The sequence below is a fragment of the Castor canadensis genome, chromosome 6 (assembly GCF_047511655.1).
Source record: "Castor canadensis chromosome 6, mCasCan1.hap1v2, whole genome shotgun sequence".
In the NCBI taxonomy this organism is placed as follows: domain Eukaryota; kingdom Metazoa; phylum Chordata; class Mammalia; order Rodentia; family Castoridae; genus Castor; species Castor canadensis.
In genome coordinates, this window is record NC_133391.1 from 164,981,874 (window position 1) to 165,004,263 (window position 22,390).

At 45.3% G+C, this 22,390-nt stretch overlaps 1 protein-coding gene across 2 annotated transcripts in view; it reads left to right on the forward strand.

Moving 5' to 3' along the window:
* Positions 1–22,390, forward strand: part of Ankh (ANKH inorganic pyrophosphate transport regulator) — a 134,758-nt gene that overhangs the window by 97,194 nt on the left and 15,174 nt on the right. For both annotated transcript variants that reach the window (XM_074077711.1, XM_020157837.2), the window contains exons 5-8: positions 5,328–5,498; positions 7,427–7,561; positions 9,557–9,649; positions 13,390–13,485. In XM_074077711.1, coding sequence (XP_073933812.1) covers positions 5,328–5,498; positions 7,427–7,561; positions 9,557–9,649; positions 13,390–13,485 — 495 coding nt within the window. The remainder of the gene's footprint in view (positions 1–5,327; positions 5,499–7,426; positions 7,562–9,556; positions 9,650–13,389; positions 13,486–22,390) is intronic.

Here is a 22,390-nt window from a genome sequence, read left to right on the forward strand (position 1 = left end):
AAACACCTCTCATCTCAAATGTTGCATTTGCAACTTAGTAAACATTTGTAGATGTATGTTATTTTAAAAAGAAAGAGAGAAAAGAAGAAAGCACTTAACTTTGCCTGATAAATATAGTAACCATCCAAGGGCAGAAGAAAAAAAAAAACCTGAAAAATGCTTTGCCAGTACGCCCACAGTCATTTTCTTGCTCGGTTTTCAACCTGATCCTTGCTTGTTGGAATAAACAGATCTGGTTAGTAGGAGTGAGGCAGGCTGAGTTCAGATGCCATCTGTCCTTGAGCTGCTTCTGATGGCACTGTTATTTTAAACCTTGTTGTTTGAGTGCCTGCCACAATTTGGTTGGGGAAATAAATTTCTTTTTTTGGCGGAAAGAGGGGTAGAGGGGAGGGAGTGGTACTGGGATTTGAACTCAGGGCTTTGTGCTTGCTAGCCAAGCGCTCTACTGCATGAGCCATGCCTCCAGCCATTTTCACTCCAGCCCTTTGGAGATAGGGTCTTGCTTTTTTTCTTTTAGATCTATGTTTTTATCTTATTTTATTTTGCTTTTTTTTAGATAGGGTCTCATTATATAGCCCAAGGTGGTCTGAAACTTGTTTAAACACATTTTTATTAGCATAAATTAGTTGTATGGGGGTTGGGGGATTCTTTGTGATATTTCTGTATATGCTTTCAAGGTACACCATCATTCTCCATCCCCCCCACCCGCCAAAATGATTTCAACAGATTTCATTGTTCCATTTCATTCAAATATATAAAATACATCAACCATATTTACCCTCCTTTATCCCCTCCATTCACCCTCCCCTTCCCACTAATACTCACCCACTAAAAGGATCTGTTTTATAGGTCACTTTTTGTCCAGGCTGGCCTGGATGCTTCCCACTGGGATGACAGATGTGTGCCACCATGCCCAGATTTTTTCTATTAAGATGGAATCTTTTTTTTGGCCTGGACTGGCCTAGAACCATGATCCTCCCAATATCAGCCTCCTGTGTAGCTTGGGATGACAGGCATCTGGTCACACCACTACAACAAGATATTCGTGGAGATGGAATCTCGTGAACTTTTTTGCCTGGGCTGGCCTCAAACCACAAGTCTCCCAATCTCAGCCTCCCAAATTGCTAGGATTACAGGTGTGAACCACTAACTCTTGGCTCCATTTTTGTTCTTAAGCTTCTCTCCTCCTACCCCAGTTTTCATTTTTTTTTTTAATTTTTTAGATAGGGCTGCAATTTGAACTTGGGACTTTGTGTTTGCAAAGCAGGCACTGTACCACTTGAGCCATACCTCCATCCTCCCACCCCAGGCTTCATTCTTCTCATTACCTGAAAGCATTTGTTGGTTACCTAGTTTGGTAATTCATGAATAGATCCTGTGCAAAATACTTTGAACTGCCACCTTGGCATAAATAGTGAGTAATCATCAATGAGAAAATGCTTTATCCCCTCTTCACCTGCCCCCCAAAGTAGTAAACACTTCTTTCAGAAACCTATACAACAGGATTTGTGACTAAACCCTGAGTGCGAAATGACCTCACTCACCTTGGTTGGACCCTGGGAATTATTTCTGAACCTCTCTCCCCTCTACCACACGCTTCCCAACAGATGACCGAAGTTCTTCGACTTCAGGCCATCAAACCTGCAAGTTTATCTTCAAATCTTGTTGTCATCTCCTCTTAACCTTGTTACAGGGAAACAGGTGTCTGTCTTCCTATCCACCATCACTTCCTCCACCTGTACCTTGGGTGCTGGCTTAGCCTGCTTCCTTAGGAATCTTATTGATTGGTTCTTTCTCAGTGACCCTTCACTCTCCTTGGACCATTTCTCTGGGCATGCAAGCATGCTCAGATTTCTGCAAACACAACAGCAAGGGGATCCCACCTGCCCCTTCAGCTATAATTCTCTCTTAATACCTCATAGCCAAACATCTTAGAAGAGTGGTTTTCACTCACTGCTTCCATTTTTTCACTCCTTTTTCTTTTGGTTCCCTACCCAAGGCTTGCTTTTCTTTGGTCAGCTCATGGATAGTTCTTACTAATTACTTTATGCCATTACATCTGGGAGGTGGTTTCTACCATCTCATTGCCTGTCTTTGCAGCCCTTCACTCTGTGAACTACTCCCTCAGTTCTGAAACACTCCTCAGTCTGTTCCATCCATGGAGAATCTAATTCATAGCCACTATGGCCCGGTTGTGGTTTGATCCCCAAAGTTTCATGTGGTCCTCAGTGGGACCTAGCGGGAAGTTTTTAGGTCATTGAAGGATGTCTTCAAAGAGACTGTGGGATCCCAGTCTCTCTGGCTTCCTGTTTTCAAGCTGTGATCTTTTCCTACTATACACACTCCCACTATTGCATCAACCATGAAGTAATGCAACCACCGCAGGGAAGGGTCTCACCAGAGTCTGCGCCATACCGTTTAGAGTTTTAGCCTACAAAACTGGAGTTAAATAAACTCCCCTCCCTTGGGCATTTTGTTATAGCAGTGAAAAACAGATGATGCAATATCCTAGGTTTATAACATCTATAACATGGCTATAATCCCCTTTTAAATTTCTGTAGCTTCTCCTCAGAGCTCTGGACAAGGGATTTCAAATCCCTCTGTGTCATTTCCACTCAAGTCCTTCAAAGGTACCCTGAGCCTGAATTAAGGATCTTTTACATCAAGCTTTTTGTTAAGTAAATCAACAGTACTACTTTTATCCCCAAGTCTTTAGATTTTTAATCCTAGACAGTCTGCCCATCTCCGCTAAAGTCCCCCAGTCTGAGGGTCACCCTTCCAGTCTGGAGTGCTGAGAAGTCTCCTCACTGGCTTGCGCCCAGCTGCCTGGCTCCTGTCATCCCCACTGTGGCCACAGTGATCTTCATCCAGCAATTTTCTGACCACCTCACCCCACTTAAAACCTGCTTTAAAAATAGCTTCTTGGTGTCCTTGATGAAAAGCCCAAATCCTGACCTTAGCCCACAAGGTGCAAAAAACCCATAGACTCTGCACCTCTCCAGCCTCAGCCCCATCCTATCCTTCCCTTGCTCTGTGGTTCCCACCACAGCTCCGAGTCCCTTCCCCAGGATTCTTTGCACAGCTGCTCCCTCTGCCCAGGAAGAAATACTGTCTCAGTTTCCCCACTTTCCTCCTGCTCTTCTACTTCTATTCAGACTGGAGGTTCCAGCTTCAACAGCACCCAGCAAAGATGAGATGCTCTCCTTCCCCTTCAGTACCACACTTTGTCCTGACGTGCATTATAGTCTGGCAGTAGACATCCTCTGGATCATTGTCTGATAAGTGCATCTGCCTCCTCCACTACACTGTCAGCCCCAGGAGAATAGAGTCTGGGACTACTCTGTCACTGAATGCCAGCTCAGGTCAGCATATAGAGCCCTCACTGGAACATCCTCACCACTGAGACAGTAGGTCCCCCCAGAACACAGTCTAACATGTTTTTGATGGTTATATCAGATTCAGAATTATAATGGTTTGAAATTCAAAGGGCACAAGTGTTATTTTGAGTTGGTAGATGACACAGTCTGCCATGAAGACCTCAAACCTGTGACAAGTGCTGGGCTATAGGGCATCAGTCTGTTTAAAATTCAGTGGGAGCCCAACAGCATCTTCACCTTGACCGTGGGAGCTCCACTGACCAAGCCCATCTGCCCACTTCCCTTCCTCTCTAGCTCCCTCTACACTTCAGGTAGCTATCTTGTCATCTCCACACTTATTCCTCTTTTGCCCATGTTTTCCCATTCCTTCTTGTCCAGGACTTCCTCCACAGTCCTGCTCATCAGACTTCTGTCTTGCAGAGCTGTCCTTACTGGACTTGGCAGAGGACACATTGATCTTCACATGTTCATTTTTCACACCATCAGTTTTCAGCTTCTTAATATCACCACTGTGGTTTTCAGGGTAGGTTTCGTACATGGTACATATGAAGCTTGCTGCAAGTATACTTCTCCAAGTGCATATAAGGGGATCCTAGAGGATTCTAATTAGTTAGATAAATAAATTGGATCATTGACACATCACAAGTCCCAATCTTCTGTCCCACACATGATATGTCCCAGCAAGGCTTCCTCCAGCAATTTCAGTCCCTTGGTCCACTGGGTAGCAGCAAGCATGGGGGCAATCACAGACACGACTGTTTGCATCACTAACCACCATGTCCTCAGCAAGCATGTGTGAGTGTGCATGAGAGACGGCAAGTATGAGTTCCTAGACTTGAGTCTACTCACGTCACTTGGTCACTTCAGGCAGCCTGATTGTGTCCATACAGACAAACATCACCTCTGTCCTCTGTGCTTCCGAGGACTTGGTGACAGGTCAGCTTCACTTAAGTTTCAGAATGACAGCTGGGCACAAGTGTCACTCTAGGCTGTGAGCTGGCCACCCCTGGCATCTAAGAGTGTGTTCAGCACAGTTCTCTTCAGTGCTGCTGGGTGTTGCCTCGGACAGTGGAGCGTACTGATGTCATGGATCTAACCAGGCTCCAGTTCCTTTTGTAATGTTCTGCTCTTGCCGTATCTTGATGATACAGCAATCCAATTCTTTTGTTAGGATTATTTAGGGGTATTACATTTGACCTGCCCATTCTCCCATGAGTTGGGAAAATCCTCTCTGCCCAGTTACCCTGCTTTTCACTCAGTGTGCTTCAAGAATCTTCTGTATGAGTGGATCCCATGAGGCCTCTGGACAGAGGCTGGGCTATTTCTCTGATCTCTGAGGGATGGGGAGGTTAATACATTTAAAATTTGCTTTAAAGACTATACCATTCAATGAAGATTGACACTTTATTATAACTAATCTCTTCTGATTCTGGAAATTTCAATCTGCTCAACCTGTTCCATTTTCGTAAGTTAGTGCTTTAGATTTGATTTAGGTCATTTTGTAATAATTACTGGTGGTGTTTTGGCAGCATTTCTAGTGAATTCCATCCTATAAACATTCATGTTCATTTGCCCATGTACATCACTGACCACTACTGCTTTTTTTTTCTTCAGGTATGGGTTACACATGCACCCCAGTCTCCAGCCTCTAGAGGGAAAAGTTCTGCTATACTTGGGGAGGAGCGTGGAAGCCAAAGTTTCTAGATATTTCTTAAGCAATAATCTTAGCCTTAAAGGAATCTTAATGGTTGTGCTAACAAAATGATGGGCGTGTTCTCCAAACATCTGCACGTGAGGGTAACGTCAAGTCAGAGCTCACATTTCATTTCTGTGCCTCAGCATAGAGGTTCTCCTTCAGAGGCCTGCCTTGCCTGTGCTCAGGGTGGTGTGCTGTGCCTCTGTTGACCTGCTCCCTCTCTTCCCACTGACCTGTCCTATCTTCTCTCACAGGTTGTTTTCGTAGCCATTTTGCTGCACAGTCACCTGGAATGCCGGGAGCCCCTGCTCATCCCCATCCTGTCCCTATACATGGGCGCACTCGTGCGCTGTACCACCCTGTGCCTGGGCTACTACAGGAACATCCACGACATCATCCCTGACAGAAGTGGACCAGAGCTAGGGGTACGCCTTTCTTAATGACTAGTAGCACACGCTCGCTGTATCAGTTAACGGGGTTCACTGTGCTGTTGGCATACATGTATCTACCATGCATTGATCATGTCCAGCCACCCTTCTTCTACCTTTCCCGCCTCCCCTGTCCTTCTCCCTAACCCCTGTGGGTTTATAACGGTTCAACCACAGTCTGTCTGGGACTCAGTAGGACAAGTTTACATCCAGTTCTGTATGAAATGAGAACTCAATATAGTAAGCATATGCTCTGTGATATTGTACCCAAAGGTCAAATGCTAGGTGGTGTTGGTGGGGAAAGGCAGTGGAGAATTACTGAACCTTAGAGATGGAAGTGATCTTAGCAATCACCATCCAGCCTCCTCATTGCCGTATGAGGAAACTAGGCACAATGGGTCATGTGAGGCCAAGGGCAGATACAACATGCACGCCCCCTCTTACTCGCCACTGTAAGTTTTTCTATAATCAAGAAAATTTTATGACCCATTGAATCTTTGAGTTTACATTTTATTTTTAATTCCATAGCAGGTATCCAAGCTTTGTTTCTACTTTCTACACTGGCCAATCCCAATTTCTTAATTAGATACCTACCTCCAAAGAGCCAAGCTAAAGCAGACCATTAGAGAAAATAGGATGACAAAATTTTAAGATAGGTTTTCACTTCAAAAGCTTTACATCCCACATGGCAGATAAGTCCAACATAGAAGCAACAATTAGACATGAACCCAAGACAGCACATGAACTGCAGTGAGAACCATAAGAGCCTCTAAAACTGAGGAAAAGAACATGGCACTGTGGTCCAAGAAGCCACACTTTGGAGCAGGAAAAGGCTGACTTTGGCCTGTGCCTTAAAAGCTAAAAAGAAACAAGTTAAGATATATAACCTTTCACAAGTGGCCAAACGTTCTGTTCCTCCTAAGTATGAACATTTTCTGACGTGTGTGTGCTGATTTCTCCTCCCCATCGATGTTAGGCATCCTTAGACTTCTTTCTATCTAGCTACATGGCAGATAGGAATGACCATAAATAGCCCTGACTAAATCAACATACTACACTTCCGATCCTCTCTTGAACCACACTTTGCTTTCATTGTGTCAAAGCAGTAATCGTGTTGACCACTTACTCCATCCTTGGTCAAGCCATCAATGAAACCCTTCTTAGTTATTTCCACCACGAGACCAACCACAGCAAATCGGTCTTGACAGGAATAGTCCATCTCTCAACATTCAGCCACCAGCAAAGGAATATAAATTAAAGTGGCAGAGAATGGTTCCATGGTAACTCTTACCCTCAAAGAAGTAAAACCAAAATTGCATAATGTAAGCCAGACTTTAAAGGTGGCACACACCTTGGCTGCAGAGGCCCTAACACATCGCTTTTTCCTTACCTGCTTTCTTTTGCATATGCTTCTGCACAGTTTATGTGGCTTCTGCAGAAGCTTTGAGAATAAGAACCTGTAGTCGATTTACACAGTGCTGAAATAATTAGTCACGTTAATATACGTTGACTGATCCCAAAGTAGATTATAATAATTTTGTACTTCTAAGAGATACCTCCTACTGACATGGCGTCTAGCCAGTCACTGCAATGATATAAACAAAGGCTAATTTCAAACCTGTTTCTCAGGCCATAGAGCTGGGTTCCACCTTGGCTAGAGATTGAGTGCCTGCATGGAAAATTCAAGCAAGCTTGAATGTGTGCTTTGATTTCACAGTAGCTTGCCAGCTGTCTGAATTAATTTCTAATAAGACTGTACATTTTCTTTTAATTCAGCTTGGCATGTCTGCAGAGACTTTTCCCTTTGTTACTGTTAAGCACAGTGAATTGACTCATGATTGGCATTAAAAAAGAAAAGTTTTGATTCTGAGTTTTTTCTATTCTGTATCTGGAGCTTTAACTTTGATCTGTGTTTTTTGATGCAGGGAGATGCAACAATAAGAAAGATGCTGAGTTTCTGGTGGCCTTTGGCTCTGATTCTGGCCACACAGAGAATCAGCCGGCCTATTGTCAACCTCTTTGTCTCCCGGGACCTTGGTGGCAGTTCTGCGGCTACAGAGGTAAGGCACACTTGGGGGTTATAAGCATCCCCTTGTGTGGGAAGAGGGATTCAAATTTATTCTAGCTTACCTCAGGATCTCAAGTGATTCTGTAATATTAAGTGATGTGAAGAGTCACCCTAGGAACCAGTCAGTGACTTACAATCATGTACCTTTATATTTTTATAATTATGGAAGAAAACATCTACTTCATCCTTCTCATTTACCAGGTGGGAAACTGAGGCACAAAAGGGCCAGAACTAGCTGGAAGCTGGGCTAGTGTGAGGGTCCAGGCCTTCTGACTCTCACCTGGCTTTCTATTTCTCCAAGGTGTTGGCATGTGCCGTCCTCCCTGGAGGACGATGGGACGTGCCGCTTGGCAGCAGAAATGAGGATACCCAGGGGGAGCAGGACCAGTGCCTCTGTTCTGACCCAGTCCACCCACCCATCAGGACTTGATGAGCTCTTTGGCAATCTACCTTCCTCCACATGAGGGTCTCCTTTATTTACTCACTCACAGCTCATGAAATGGATCTGGAAACTGGCAGCTACTCCAGAGAGAGAGTTGACTCATTTGTTCCCTCTTTCAAGTTGGGTATGAACAAGTAGGGTGACTTCATTTGCTTCCTCCCCCACTTCCTTCTGGAGAATTAATTCTGTTTCTGGCACTGCCCATCCTTCAGAAGGGCTGGTGGCTGCTCATGAGGACCTCCTGTTTATGCGTGGCTTTGCGAAGAAGCAGCCGGGCCCTTGACTACCCTGTCAGCCGCTCTCCAGCTGAGAGCATGCTGCCAGTTTCCATGTCCTGGGAGGACCTCATGTCAGTCAGGAAGGAGAAGCCTATAAATCAAAAGCAGAACGCTTTCTCTGGCCTCAGTTTGTTCTTGAATTTTGTTTTTGAGTCACAAATGTCACCTGGGGTGGCTGCATTAACACAGCAGCTTTTTCACTTGACTACTTAGTTTCCCAGTAAAAAGTATGGGACCGCCATCACCTGTGTGCTGCAATTCCATTTTCCCCTTAAAGCAGACAAAAGGGATAAATTTTGTGTTAGAGCCATTTCAAAACTGCCGCCAATGGCGTGGAAACCCAGCGTGTGGCATCCAGAGCCGGCATTTACGGAGGCAGTTATTTATGTGCATGTCACTGGCTCCCCATCAGCTTGTAAGATGGTGTCGTTATTCTCACTGTTCTGCTGGAGGAGAGATAGGGATGCCCTGAGAGGGTTATGTTTTGCACAGCTGTTAAGCCATGAGGAAAAGCTCTGGCTCTAGGTCCATCTAACCACAATACTCTTTTGTTTCACCATGCCACACCACACTGTACCACGCCACATCAGACCATACTGCAGTTCCTTCCCGTGGCTGAAAACTTGCCTCATGTTCCTAAGTGCTGGGCACTGCTGCTGTTCATTAAAATAGACAAAGCCTGCCTTCCTCCTGTGCTAGTGAGAGAAGAGTTGACTCGCTTGAGACGCTGGGGTTCCATTTTTCTCCTCTTCTTTCACATGAGAAAAGAAAGCTCTCCTTTCCACGGAAATACTATCTCTAGGAAATATTTATTAATGTTATTAAAATTTTTAATTGGGTGATACTGACGAGCAATCTGGAATGAGTCGAGTTGGAAAAAGAGTGGCACAAAGCCACCAACAAACATACAGTGTCAGCCACTGCCAAGGTCAGAATGGAGGTGGAGAGGTGGGTGCCTAGCTAAGACGCTCGCAAGAGTGGTCTCATTTTGAGACCCAAGAACTGGGCTTGGTTAGAGGGTTCAGTTGGGCTCACTGAAAACAGCAAAGATTCTGGAGTCTGAGGATGCTGGGCTGAAAACCTGGCCTCTCAGACAGTGCTGTTTCTTCTTACACTTATGTATAGAGGCATCTTCCTGGTGTCACCTCTCCCCTGTTCCAGACCCAGTATGGAGGGATCTGCCACTAGCTCTGTCAGATGGCCTGGCAGCTTCTGGAAGACTTCCTGCTGGTGCCCATGCTAACACTCCCCACTCTCTCCCTTGCAGGCAGTGGCAATTTTGACAGCCACCTACCCCGTGGGTCACATGCCATATGGCTGGTTGACGGAAATCCGTGCTGTCTATCCTGCTTTTGACAAGGTGAGACCTGTGAGCATAGCATTGGAACACACTTTTTCCAATTGCCATTTGATAGACAGGGGTCTTGGAGGAGGAACACTGCTGTTTTTCAGTCCTACCTCCCTTTGTCAGGCTAAGATATTATTGGGGTAATTGGGGTATTTTCCTCTGAAAATAATAGCAATTTGAAGCTTCCCTTGATGCCAACCCTGTTATGTTCTTTCAAATTGGTCACTCCTGTGGTCACTTATAGGTTATTCTTATTGAGAAATTATTTGTTTGCAAAAGGGAAAATAAACTTAAAAACCATGTATTTTGAATTTTATTTCTGTGGTTTGTTCTTTAGTTAAACTAGTACCTTGCTAAGTTCATTCCCTATGGCTGAGGTGTGGTTATAAAATGTGGCCTTGAGCCCATACACACTCAGCTGTCCTTCTGTGGCCGGAGGACATGCATGCACACATTGACCATGCAAGGCTTTTGTCCAGCTTGGTTTCTGTGTGGTAGACTTGTTGCAACTGAAAACCCCAATGAACAACAGCTTTGTCCGCCCCATCTGCTGTCTCTGCCGTGGGAGGAATGAAACCCTTCTGACCTGTTACCTGTGACTGTCCTGTGCATCAGGTAGAAAATGTCTATTTCATTACAGTTATATTTTTTGAACCTATAGGCTTTTATTCTAAAACCAATGATAAGCAAAAAATACCAAAATACATACATAGTGCTTTAAAAGAAGAAATGAAAAAGAAGCCAACAATCTGTTATTTGTACCATTAATAACAATTTTTTCCCTGGAATTTCTATGGCAGTAGCTCAGAGCCACTGCTGATACTGTTTTCTCTTATCCCAGCAAGAGCCCTTTGAAGAGAGGAGAGGACAACCCTTGGCCAGGTGTCCCCAGCAGGTCACTGTGGCAAAAGAGGTAGCAGTGAATCTGGCTAACACTGGGCCCTCCTCCTGCTTACCCCCATGCTCACTCTGACTTCTGGGGTACAGGAACCTTGAGAAATAATGCAAGCAAGGACCAGCCACAAGCTACATGTATCCTTCGGTCCTTCTCACAGCCACCAGCTTCCAAAATGCCCCCCTTACCTGGATATGAGCTTCTGGGGAGGGGCACAACTTGTGAAATGCAGGCCTCAGAAGTGCCTGACTCCCCTCCACTCTACCTCACACCTTGAGCTGAAGGCATCACCCCCATGCAGCTCAGTGATGAGGTGGACATGGATGATCATGTGTGCAGGTACCACCTACTGTCCATTCATCTCCTCTTCTGCTCCTATAGTTCCATAGGCAGATTTAGTGTATGCTTATGTGAACACACACACACGCACACACACATACCTTTTACTCTCACCTCCCATCCAGTGTCCCTCGTCCAGCGCCTCCCCCTCTCCTTCCCCCTCAACCTCCCCCCACCCCCACCCCCACCTCCACCCCCACCCCCACTGTTCTTTCTGTCCCTTTTGCCTTCCTCTTGTGTTTTGGTTACCCATGCTCACCCATCAAGACTTGCTTGCCTCCAAATTGTAGAGATCCCACCAGGCATCCTAGTGTGAGACTGGCTGGTGATCCTGTGTAGGATCTGCTGGTGTGGACCTTCCTCTGTAGGCTACCAGTTCCCACCTTCCCCCTGGAGCAGTCGTTTGGATACAACAGCAGCTTGCAGAGCTTCTCCTAAAGGAGTGCTTTTGGTTGCTGGACACAGGCTTCCGCAACTGGAATGCAAAAGGCCTGAGTTCTTCATAGGAGAGGCAGGCTCTCTGCTTAGTGGGAATAATGCAGTCCATAGGTAAAGATCACTGCTTTCATTTCAAGGAGTATGCATATTAAGGTAAATCCTAGAAAACAAACTGAATATAAGCGTTCCTGCTAACTTGTACTTCTAGCCCCAGAGCATGAGATTATGTAACACGACCTGAAGACCAGAGCGTCCCATCTGAAATTGGTTTTGGCCACCTTGATATAATAAGACTTAACAATACCACACTGTATGGCTTTAGAGGAATGTCCGAGAAAACATTATTTTACTCTTTATCACAGAGGTTAAGGAGCTATGACAAAAATTCCTTTAATGAGCATACCTCTGGCTGGGAGCAGGAGTTGCTCAGAATCCTTTTAAAACCTCCCCCGTTGCTTCCACACATTCCAGTGAGCAACACCAACCATTTATGGAAATGCCATCTAGTCACCAACATCCTGGACCTCTCTGTGTAGACTTCCAGAATTTACTGCCTCGACTGTTGAAGCCCTTATCCTCTGGAGGTTGCAGAAAAAGAGAGTAAAGATTTCTCACATCTCTCATAGTTCACATTAAATGTAAACTGAGCAAGGCTCCCACTAGCGCACATTCTCTGATGTCCAGTTGTCATCTGTGGACAAGGGTGCTGCTAAGGATTGAGCAAGCAAAGTGCCACATCTGTGCTCTTTGATGGCATGAGAGTTCACCTTTACCACACTAGCAGCAGTATTTGCTCTTTTACAAATAAGAGTGCCTCTTCTTTCACAGCACCCTCAGCATGAGTGGAGCCTGTGTTTGGGTGAGGCTGCCTGCTTCTCTTGCATGGCTCCTTCCCACTGAACCACCAGGCGCTACTCTGAGTGGAGGCAGAGATAACCAGAGCACTGGAATTTGGACTTTGCTATAGCAGCAGTCTGTTGTTCAAAAAAGTAGACACATTTTAGGAATAGAATTAAGAAATACACAATCCTTCCAAGACTGTGCTTGGTGGCATCTGCAGGGGGAGGATCTGAGAGGTTGCCTGACCTCCAAAGTGAAGGAAAACCAAAGCTCTTTCCAAGAGGATCCTGGGATCATTAGGCTGGATGCGGAGCCAGGTTTCAGGGGTTGTTTTTGTTCGTCAGCTCTGGGACTAATTGGGTCCCTAATGAGGCAGGGGTTCTTCTCTATTGATTTTCCTGGCTATGAGGCCAGGCTCCCGCTGAGATGGGGTTAGGCACTTGCTTGGCAGTGGGCTAGGAGAGCTTCAGCAAGCCTCAGATTAGTGACCTGTGAGGACACTGAGCCACTTGCGGGATTGGCTTAAAATTCAGTATAGCAAATGCTCTTTGAGGGCCTTCTCTGATCCAGAGACATTGTGCTAAGTGCTTCAGAGCCAAAGAGGTGGGTGAGACAGAACCTGATAGCAGAGGTACAGAGCCTTACAGGCAGTCCGAATACCAAGGTGCCCTAAAGTCAGCTCTGGGGTCATTAGGCAGCACAGGAGGGGAAGCCCAGAGATAGCCTGGAGGTCAGAGAGGCTTTGGGAAGCAGATGAGCCTTGAAGAGAAGGGTATTTTGAGAATCAGGAGATCCAACAAGGATGAATCAGGAGAAGGAACAAAGCACAGGTGTATAGGGGAAGAGTGAGAAGCTCCATTTGTGATGCAGATATAGACGTAATGGTGGGAAAGTGAGTCTGGTTCAGACCGGGCAGGGCTATGACATTTAGGGATGCAACCCTAGTGGCTGGGACCAGGATAGGGAGCCGGCTTCAGAGCCAAGGCCCTGAGCAGAGCAAGGTGGGTGACCTGGTGCCAAGGGAAGAGAACTGAATCACTCTAGAATTAGCTCTGGTTAAGGTTCATTTACAGGAGCCTGACAGCTGTCTGAGAGAGACCCAACATGACAGCTGTCTTCCAAACTGTCACTTGAAACCCAAACTTCAGGCACATCAAATAAAACAAGATGCTCTTTGAGATCTAGGGGGTCAGCCCAGGATAACCCAGCACCCGTCATCACTGCTGTTCTCTTTCCCCAGAATAATCCCAGCAATAAACTGGTGAGCACAAGCAACACCGTTACGGCAGCCCACATCAAGAAGTTCACGTTTGTCTGCATGGCCCTGTCACTGACGGTAAGAAGAGAGCCTGTCCCCACAGCACCCTCTCTTTCCTTCCTCCTTCCTTCCTCCTTTCTTTCCTCCCTTCCTTCCCCTCCTTCCTTCCTCCTTTCTTTCCTCCCTTCCTTCCCCTCCTTCCTTCCTCCTTTCTTTCCTTCCTTCCTTCCCCTCCTTCCTTCCTTCTTTCCTTCCTCCCTTCCTTCCTTCCTTCCTCTCTTTCTCTCTCTCTCTTCTCTCTCTCTCTCTCTCTCTCTGTTTGTAAAGGGGGAAATTACCATTATAAGAGAAGAAATCCTCCATTCTTTAATGTGATACTATGCTAGATTAATACCTATTTGAAAATGTCTTCATTCCTAAATATGAGTGATTATTGTTCAAACAAGCCATTGAATCTAGGGACAAAACTCCACTCCCAGCATTTCTCAGGACACTATAACTGATCAAGAAAGACAGACTTTGCCTTTAATTTGAATGATACTCCAGCCAATTTTCCAGCCAATTTTTTATGTATCCAAAGTCAACTTTATAACCATCCCTGCCCTTTCCCAACTTTGATTGGCATTATTTCAGTTTCCCTAGTAGAAGTTCCTTTCCTAATTACCTTATGCTGATGTAGCTTCCTTGTTTTTCCATATTGATGGAGCTCCCTCTGGATCCCAAGCCTATCTGTCTACTGAGGATACAGCTGTGAACAAGTGTGGGTGACACTGGGCCATTGACAGTCTGTTGGTGTCTAGATGCCCATCCTTAAATAAACAACACACATCCTTCCTTTGTCAGGCTCCCATGGGCAATTCAAATATATAAGATAATGTTCAGAAAATATGGACGTGCCTCATAAGCCAAAGGATATGATGTATAATTTAAGGTTACTTATAACATATCAACAATAGCAAAAACTCTAACATTTATGGTTGACTGTGCCTTATGGGTTGTTAAGATATAGATTAGAAGAGGTTTAAAAGAAATATAAGTCTTTTGAACTAAACTCCGTCTTCTTATTTGTTGTTGTGGCTACACATTTCCTATTAAGTCCTGTAGAATATAATTTCCACTTACATGTACAGTATGTTACAGGAATGTCTGAGTGTGTGCAGTAAACAGCCAATCGTGAGGACTGAAAGGCTATTTAAAGCATTGTATGCTGAGAATAGGAGCACAGTCACTATTGTCCTTATCATAAGAACCATATATCTTGATGAGCCCTTTTAGCAGTTCTTTAAAACCAAGCCCTAAACACATTTTAAACTTCAGTGGACATTGCTTCAAAGCTTAATATTTGATCTGTTGATCCAACACCTGAATAGAGCAGGATAGGGACAACCCAAGACGAATGGCCCAGCACAGAGGCCTCTGACACCACTGCGTCTGTCCTCACATCCTCAGCACCCATCACCACCACCACAGCTTCTCCCACCATTGACCATGGTGGTATTGAGGGTGTCGGACACTTAGTTCAGGACTTCCTTCCACACTGGGGAGGAATTTCTGATCATATATGCCTATTGAAGGTGGACCAGTGACCCCAGGCGACCCTGTTCCTCTGTTGGCATTCTTTCTTTCTGTTGTGTGTAAGTTTTTCCATAGTTCCCAAAAGTATTAGCAAAACACGGAGCAATTTTGAAACTGCTTGAAAGAGTATTTTAGGAAAAAACAGAGAAGTGTCTATTCCAGGAACAGACCTCAGCTTTTGGAGACTGTATTAAATGACTGAGTAGAAAGTTGAGTTGAGTCCAAAGCCAGGTTCTGACTTGGGCCTCATCTGCACAAAAAGACAGCAGCTCTGGGCCACTGCTGCTGGAGGTTTATCTGCTCTGTCTTCTTTCCTGGTAGAAGCATCTTCCCACAGCTGGAGTGAGTGTGATGGAGAGCATAACCACATTGGATGCCAGGAGGCCCTTGCTGCTCGTGGTGTACGGCCAATAATTTGTACCTCTAAAAAAATTATTCTGCCGTAGGTTTATTTTGTAACGATGGCTTAGAATCTGGGGAAATGCTTATGTCCCCCAGCTGGAAATGTGTTTCTTTAATTGTTCTAATTCCACATTTAAAAAAAATCTATAACTAGCAGTATCTCAGGGTAAATCTTCACCTTAGAAATAAAGACTCAGAATCCTCTGTTAGAAGGGAACTCGGAGCTGAGCTAGTCAAAACCTGTAACTTTTCAGAAAAAGAAAAGAAAGACTTAGGATAAATGATTTGTCCAAGTACTCAGTCCCCAGGATCCCTGTCCCCAAAGAATAGGAGCAAATGTGGCAAGGCCTCAAGACCAGGGCATTTGACACTACACTTGAAGACATGGTGGTTTCTTCACCATTTAAAAACCGTAGTATTTGGTTTGCAGCTTATGTATTGTCTCATATCTGTTGTCTTCTAATGATTCAGTCAATTGATACCACACTTAGGTAGAGCACCTGTCATTAGAAACCATAGAAAAATGTAAAGATTTTTCTAAATTAAGCAGTAAACTGTCACTATAATGTGTATATGCCTTTTAATGTCACTTAGCACATTCATGCTTGTGCATCTGTTGCGGCTCTTAGGCTCTGAACCTCATAAAGCAGGCCTCCGGTGTAGTCCCCAGGACCCAAATCCTGCCTGACACGTGGAAGGTACACAGTAGGTGGGTAATAAGCACAAGAATTAATCAGTCAGCCAGTCAGTCAGTTCTCATCTGTGGCAATTGGTGAATGACAGTCTCCTTATTTATGTTCAGTTTATCTTATTTTTAACGCTTTTAAGAGGCCCTTTAGTCTTAAATCTGTCTTTGTTTTTTGACTTTTAAAACATCTAAATGTCTGGAACACTGGAGAGCAGCACACTCCACGTTTACTCCAGTGGACGATTTCATGTATGGTATATAAGCTTCACAGCTTCCCATGCACCTTTGCACAGTTCTCTAGGCTCAGCTCTTTGGGGAAGCTCACATCTGTCCTGAGGACACTTGGTGACTCAATGATGCTTTGTTCCAAAGGAAAGCTTATACTCTCCAGAATGAAATTCATCCTTTGCGTCGCAGAAGGCTCACTCTTTGTTGGGGCTCTGGCATTTTGGGTTCATTATCTGACTTTGCCTTTGAAAAACAGCACTCTACTACTTTTAACGATTTATTAGAGATTGATATTATAGCGTGCTACAGTCTCATGTGTTTACTTACTCTGTATTACTGACTTTCAACTTAAAGTTAGAATATCTAGCCCACTCTAAAAGTTGGTTCAATCCTTGTACTAAAAGTGTTTGTGGGTTTTGTTTTAATCGCTAAGTTTTAAGAAAAGCAGCAAATATCTTCTGTGTAGTTGGAAGAGGGTGAATTCAGGAGGAATATAGAGCAGAAAAACAGTATATTTTCTGTTCCTGTTCTTATTAGCATCTCACTTTCAGTTGTTGAGAGGACAGTGGAGGCACTGGCTGTCTCTAAACCATCTCATAGGAGTGAGGATGAGGAAACGGGGTATAATTAGTTGATCCAAAAGGTTTCCTTCAGACTGGTCAGATAAGAATTAACTCCCTCACTAATAAGGGAGTGGACTTACGCAAACTGAGGTTAGGCACGGCAATGGACAAGCTGATGTTTAAGGTAGGGAAAACAGTCCAAGACTATACAGAGTAAAGCGGTTTGGAAGAACAGCTTGAAGATGGCGCTTACTGTGGAAGGGCGTTGCCACGTTGAAGCCACATGGGGAGACTGAATTGCTGGTAATGATTCAGATCAAGGGAAGAGGCAGAGCCTCTCAGAACAGGCAGTCACTGGTAAATGGCCACTTTGCCCTGACCCCTCCCATAGAGCCATGGTGTCTGTCACTTATGGCCCAGCTGTACACACAGTGATAATGCCCTAAAAGGCTGCATTTCTCTCAGCAGACCTGGGGAACATGGGCTGAGGAGAGTGGCGATAAGAGGGGAGCTTCCTCTTGCTGGAGAAGAAACTGGCAATGCCAAACTTACAGACACCTCACTTCTCATGAGGCCTGGAAAGCCCATCGTGGTCCTCCCCGGACTCTACTCAGGGAAAAAATGGAAACCACTAAACAGGGTGGCACATGTCTTCCAAACAGTACTGTTAGTGGGACACCCATGCCTGAAAAGGGTGACAGAGCCAGTGGAGTGGCTCAAGTGGTAGAGCGCCTGCCTCATAAGTGTAAGGCCCTGAGTTCAAACCTCAGTATGGCCAAACAAGAGTTCCAGACCACGCTGATCTGGATGCCAGGTTAACTTGGTGAAAGCTAAATTCATCAAATTTGCTGATTTACCCAATATATGTCTAGCCTAAGGCTTTTTTTTTCTTTTAACTCTTTCTGAAATGCATAATAAATTATTTTAAACTGAGAAGTTTTAACAACTTTGGCTGCTTCTAGTTGACCCGTTTCCATTTTGACTCACAAATGGCATTTTAAGAACATTTGGAGTTTCTCTTCTCGAGCTCCCGGCTGCTTTTGCTTTTGGGGAGCTGGTGCCAAGAGCGGGGGCCTCTGTGCTTTAGGAAAGATGGAGAAGGATCTATGCCAAGCTTGGGCTTGGGTGCTCTGGGGGCTCCCCAGGCCCCTTTGTGCACAGTGGAAATGGGCGTCCATCCGGATGGATCTTGACATGCAGAGCCTGTAGGCTCTTCTGTGCAGTGGATCTCCACAAGCATCCCCCGTACCCAGAGACAGTAAGGGAATGGGGAGTCAGGATCAGAGAAGGGAGAAAGGTTAAATGTCAGCAAGATGGAGTGACGGGAGGGCAGAGGGAGAAGGGGAAGATACTGTGGTCAGAAAAACAGAGAGGTGGTTGTCACAAAAGACAGAACAGAATGGCAGAAGTTGGGATTCAGACAGATGGGGAGAATGTGGAACCCAGCTGCCCAGGCTCAAATAGTCCCCTGGGGCTCTGCCAATCCTCCCGGCCCAAGTTGCTGTAAACTGTAGAATTTAAGAGAGACACATTTCGAAGGAATCAAGACATTTGACAAATTGCTGTTGACTAAATTAGTTATTGACAGGTTGATTTTTGGTGAACTAACCCATGTCAGGAAGACAGATGTGGAATGTAATCAGCACCAGGCTTTGCGCACCCACGTTCGGCTTATGCTGAGGTTGTGGGACTGCACTGGGGCTCCAGACTGCATCCCACTGACCACCTGGCTTCCTCTGGCTTCAACAAATGACAGCTGCTGGGGTGGGGAGATGGGGGAACGGATATGAAATGGTGGGATACCAGGAGCACGTACGTGTGTGTGTGTGTGTCTGGTCTCTCCCCCTCTTCTCATAAAACCCCCAGGATTCATTCACAGGGCTCCACCCTGATGACCTTATGCAATCCTAATCGCCCCCCAAAATCCTTGCTTCTAAATGCCAATCAGATTAAGTTTGCAGCCTCATGACAGGGACTAAATTTGAACACATGAACTATTGGGAGACTCATTCGACACCATTCAAACCATAGCATAAATGGAATTTGATTTGGCACAGTTATAAAAATCATTTATATCCACCTTAGTGTGCCAGACTCACTTGTGCTCTGAGTATCTGTGAGGTACACAGGGAAGAAAGGGTATTTGTCCCCAGAGCTGCTGAGCAGGACTGCTCCCAGCCCCTGCAGCCCCGGGGAGGTGGAGGCTGGGCCCACATCTCCCTCCCTGATGCTGAGTGCTACAGACTCAAGTCCTGTTGCACAGGTGCCTTCGGCAGCCTCCCGCTTCTCCACGAGTCACTGGGGCCAGGACATTATTATTATAGGCAGAGGTCAGCTGGGCCAGGAGCTGGCTCCACACAACGGCAAAGGAACTCCAGAGGCCTATTTCTCAGACTTCCAGGAAGCATGCCTCAGGACTGTCCATGGCCACTTGCAAATGCATTAAATGCAAAAAATAAAAACAGTCTGGGGCACATGGCGGCACACTGTGTGTAGGAAGCAGATTTGAGCTCCTCCCTGAGTTAAGTCCAGACCTGGACTGATGCTTCTCAGGAATCATCATGGGACGTGGTGCTCCTGGCTTGGGGCTTCTGGCTCAGGGTGCCCAGACACGCAGGGCCCTCACTGTGAGCTCTTCTCCTCACAGCCTGAAACCTTTGATTTGCACGCAGCAGTTTGGGACCCAGCAAAGCTTAGTAAACTGTCTCAAGCTACTCTTTTGTACATTATCTCAAAATATCTCAAAAACTACCAAATAGTTTGAAATGAGCACAGTGAAGCCCTGAAAGACCTCCTAAGAATGCTAACTAGCCATTGTGTGCCTTTACTGAAGTAAGAGATCATGTGACCCAGAAACAAAAGAAAACAATCAGAATCCACTCTGGTTTTCCTTTTTGTCCCTTCTGAGCCCAGTGCAAGCCCCAAAGAGGCTGGGAAAGAGTTTGGTATGACAAGTGGCAGTACCTGGAAAACCTGTTCGCCATCCATCAGGCGCCAGGCAGCCGTCAGCACCCTGCCTGTGATCCTCCCTGCAGGGCTCTTAACTGATGCAGCTTGAGGAAGCCATTGATCCTTACCCACCCAGAGGGCGGGGCGCGCTCACTGGAGATGGTTCAGATGTGGGACTGCTTGTCACACTGCAGCCCTGGGGCTCCCATGACACCTGACCATCCTCTCTGTTGATTTGAAGGGCAGGAGAGATGAGCTCAGGTGGGAATTCAGGGCTACGTGGCATTCTTTGGAAAAGTCACTTCAAAGTATAAACCTCACTTGCCCCAGCTGCCACATGGATAGGAGAAGATTTACCACGTCATAGGTGGCAAATGCTGTGGGCAGAGACCAACAGCTCGTCTCGCAGGCATCAACCATGATGCACAGGGTTTAGAGCTAGGGAAAGATAGCTGCCCATCTCAGTAACTGTCCTGGCCGTATTAGGTGTTGGTGGAAATCCTTCTAGATTCTCTGGGACTTTTTTTGGGGTGGGGGTGTTCTAAAAAATCAGTCTCTTGTCATATGGGTGTATACTTGCTTCTGTAGACAGACCTTCCTACCCGCAGCCTTGGGCTTTCTTACTGATGCAAAAGTGCTAGTTATCCACCACGCGGCAGTGAGCACAGAAAGAATAGAATTAACACGTTTAGTCTTATGACTAGACATCTGATAGAACTGTAGGCACCAAGTATGAGAAAAATGCACAAAGGACAGATTTTAAGTTGCACCCAGACCTAGAAAGAGTGTTTGCAGTTGAGTCCTCAGACTAGAAATAACACCACATGTATGTGGGAAACCTCTCTTGTGGGGTACTGCCTGGTTACCAGAGCCATGTGAACACTTCCTAAGGACACCTTCATCACTTCTGCTTCCTCTTCTCTGCTCTGCACACTAGCGTGGCTCTTGACTCTCAAGTTTCTCCCTGAGTTGCCATTGTGTCACACAGATGGGGTCATAGGCATTGCAGAAATAGTCAAATTCCAAGGAAATGGATCCAAACACTTCTAATTGGGGATTGGTAGTGCTTAACAGTTTTCTGTGGATGGTCATAGTTTCCCAGGAAAAAAGCTGATGCATATTTATTCATACGTGTTTGAGCACCTGCCATATATATGCTCAGCACTGGACCTACCTGATGAATCAAACTTATAAAGACTTTTCTTTGGGAAATTGATCATCTAATGAGGAAGGAAAATCAGTAACCATATAATGCACGCAATGGTTTCCTGGATCTATTGTAACAAATTACCACCAATGTGCATGCTTAAAACATAGGAAACTTATTCTTTCACAGTTCTGGAAACCAGAAATCCAAACTGGGCTCACTGGGCTGGCATAAAGGTGTCGACAGGATGTGCTTGCGGGTCTGGGGAGAATCTAGTCTTGCCTCTTTGCTCCGGGTGGCGACTGACATTCTTTGGCCATCATTCCAGTCTCTGCCTCTGTATTCACGTGGCCTCCGTGTGTCTCGTGTCGAATCTCCTTTTCCATCCTGTGAAAGTATTTTGGGGCCACACAGATAATCTGATCTTAAAATCTTTTATTTAATTACATCTTTTATCAGAAAGACATAGTATTTCCTAGCTGCGAGCATTGGGGTTTGAATGTGTCTTTAGGTGGCCCCTACACAACCTGTTACAGGAACTAACAGGTGCTTTAAAGAAAAATAAAGTACAGTAGTCCCTCCTTGGCCACAGATTTTCTTCCCTCAGTTTCAGTTACCTGAGATCAACCATAGGCCAAAAATATGAAATGGAAAATTCTAGAAATAAGCAGTTCACAAGTTTAAGTTGTGTGCTGTTATTCACATCAGTTTTATTATAGCATGTTATTTTAATTGTTGTGCTTTGTTACTAGTTACTGTTAATCTCTTTCTGTGCTAATTTATAAATTGAATTTTGTCGTGGGTACATGGGCACAGGAAAAAAACACTACATATAGAGTTTGGTACTGTCCCTGGTTTTAGGCATCCCCTGAGGGTCTGAAGGGAGAATTCGGTGTAAGAGAGTGAGGGAGATTACTTTTTGTTTAGGATAGCAGAGAGGGCCCTTCTTGGGGATCATGAAAATATCAGCAGAATGTGCGGGAACTCATTTGCTGGGCTGCCAGGAGCCCCCACTTTTTTTTTTAACATTGTATCTCCCCTGAGAACATGGAGCACAAACTCCAAGTAGGGTTTAGCCTGGCCACATCCTGTGGACTAGGGTTGTATACATTTGAGTTAGAATTTTCATGAATGCTGACTAAGACTACATTGGTTTTTTTTTTTAATATCCACATAGAACTGTTACCAGGATGAACATGAGATCCAGTAATATCAGTTGGCCATATTTAAGGGCATTAACCTATTCCTTAGGCCCAAGCATCTGTTCATCTCTTAGCACTGTCACAGTGGAACTAAAGTGCCACCTGAGTCCAGAGGGGCAAACTTTAAATCTCCAGCCCCTGGTGTGGAGAAGGCAGTTACAGAGGGAGGTATTTGGTGTTTAGACCCATCCTAGCCCTAAAGCTAGAGAAGTTCAGGCCTCAGAAAGAT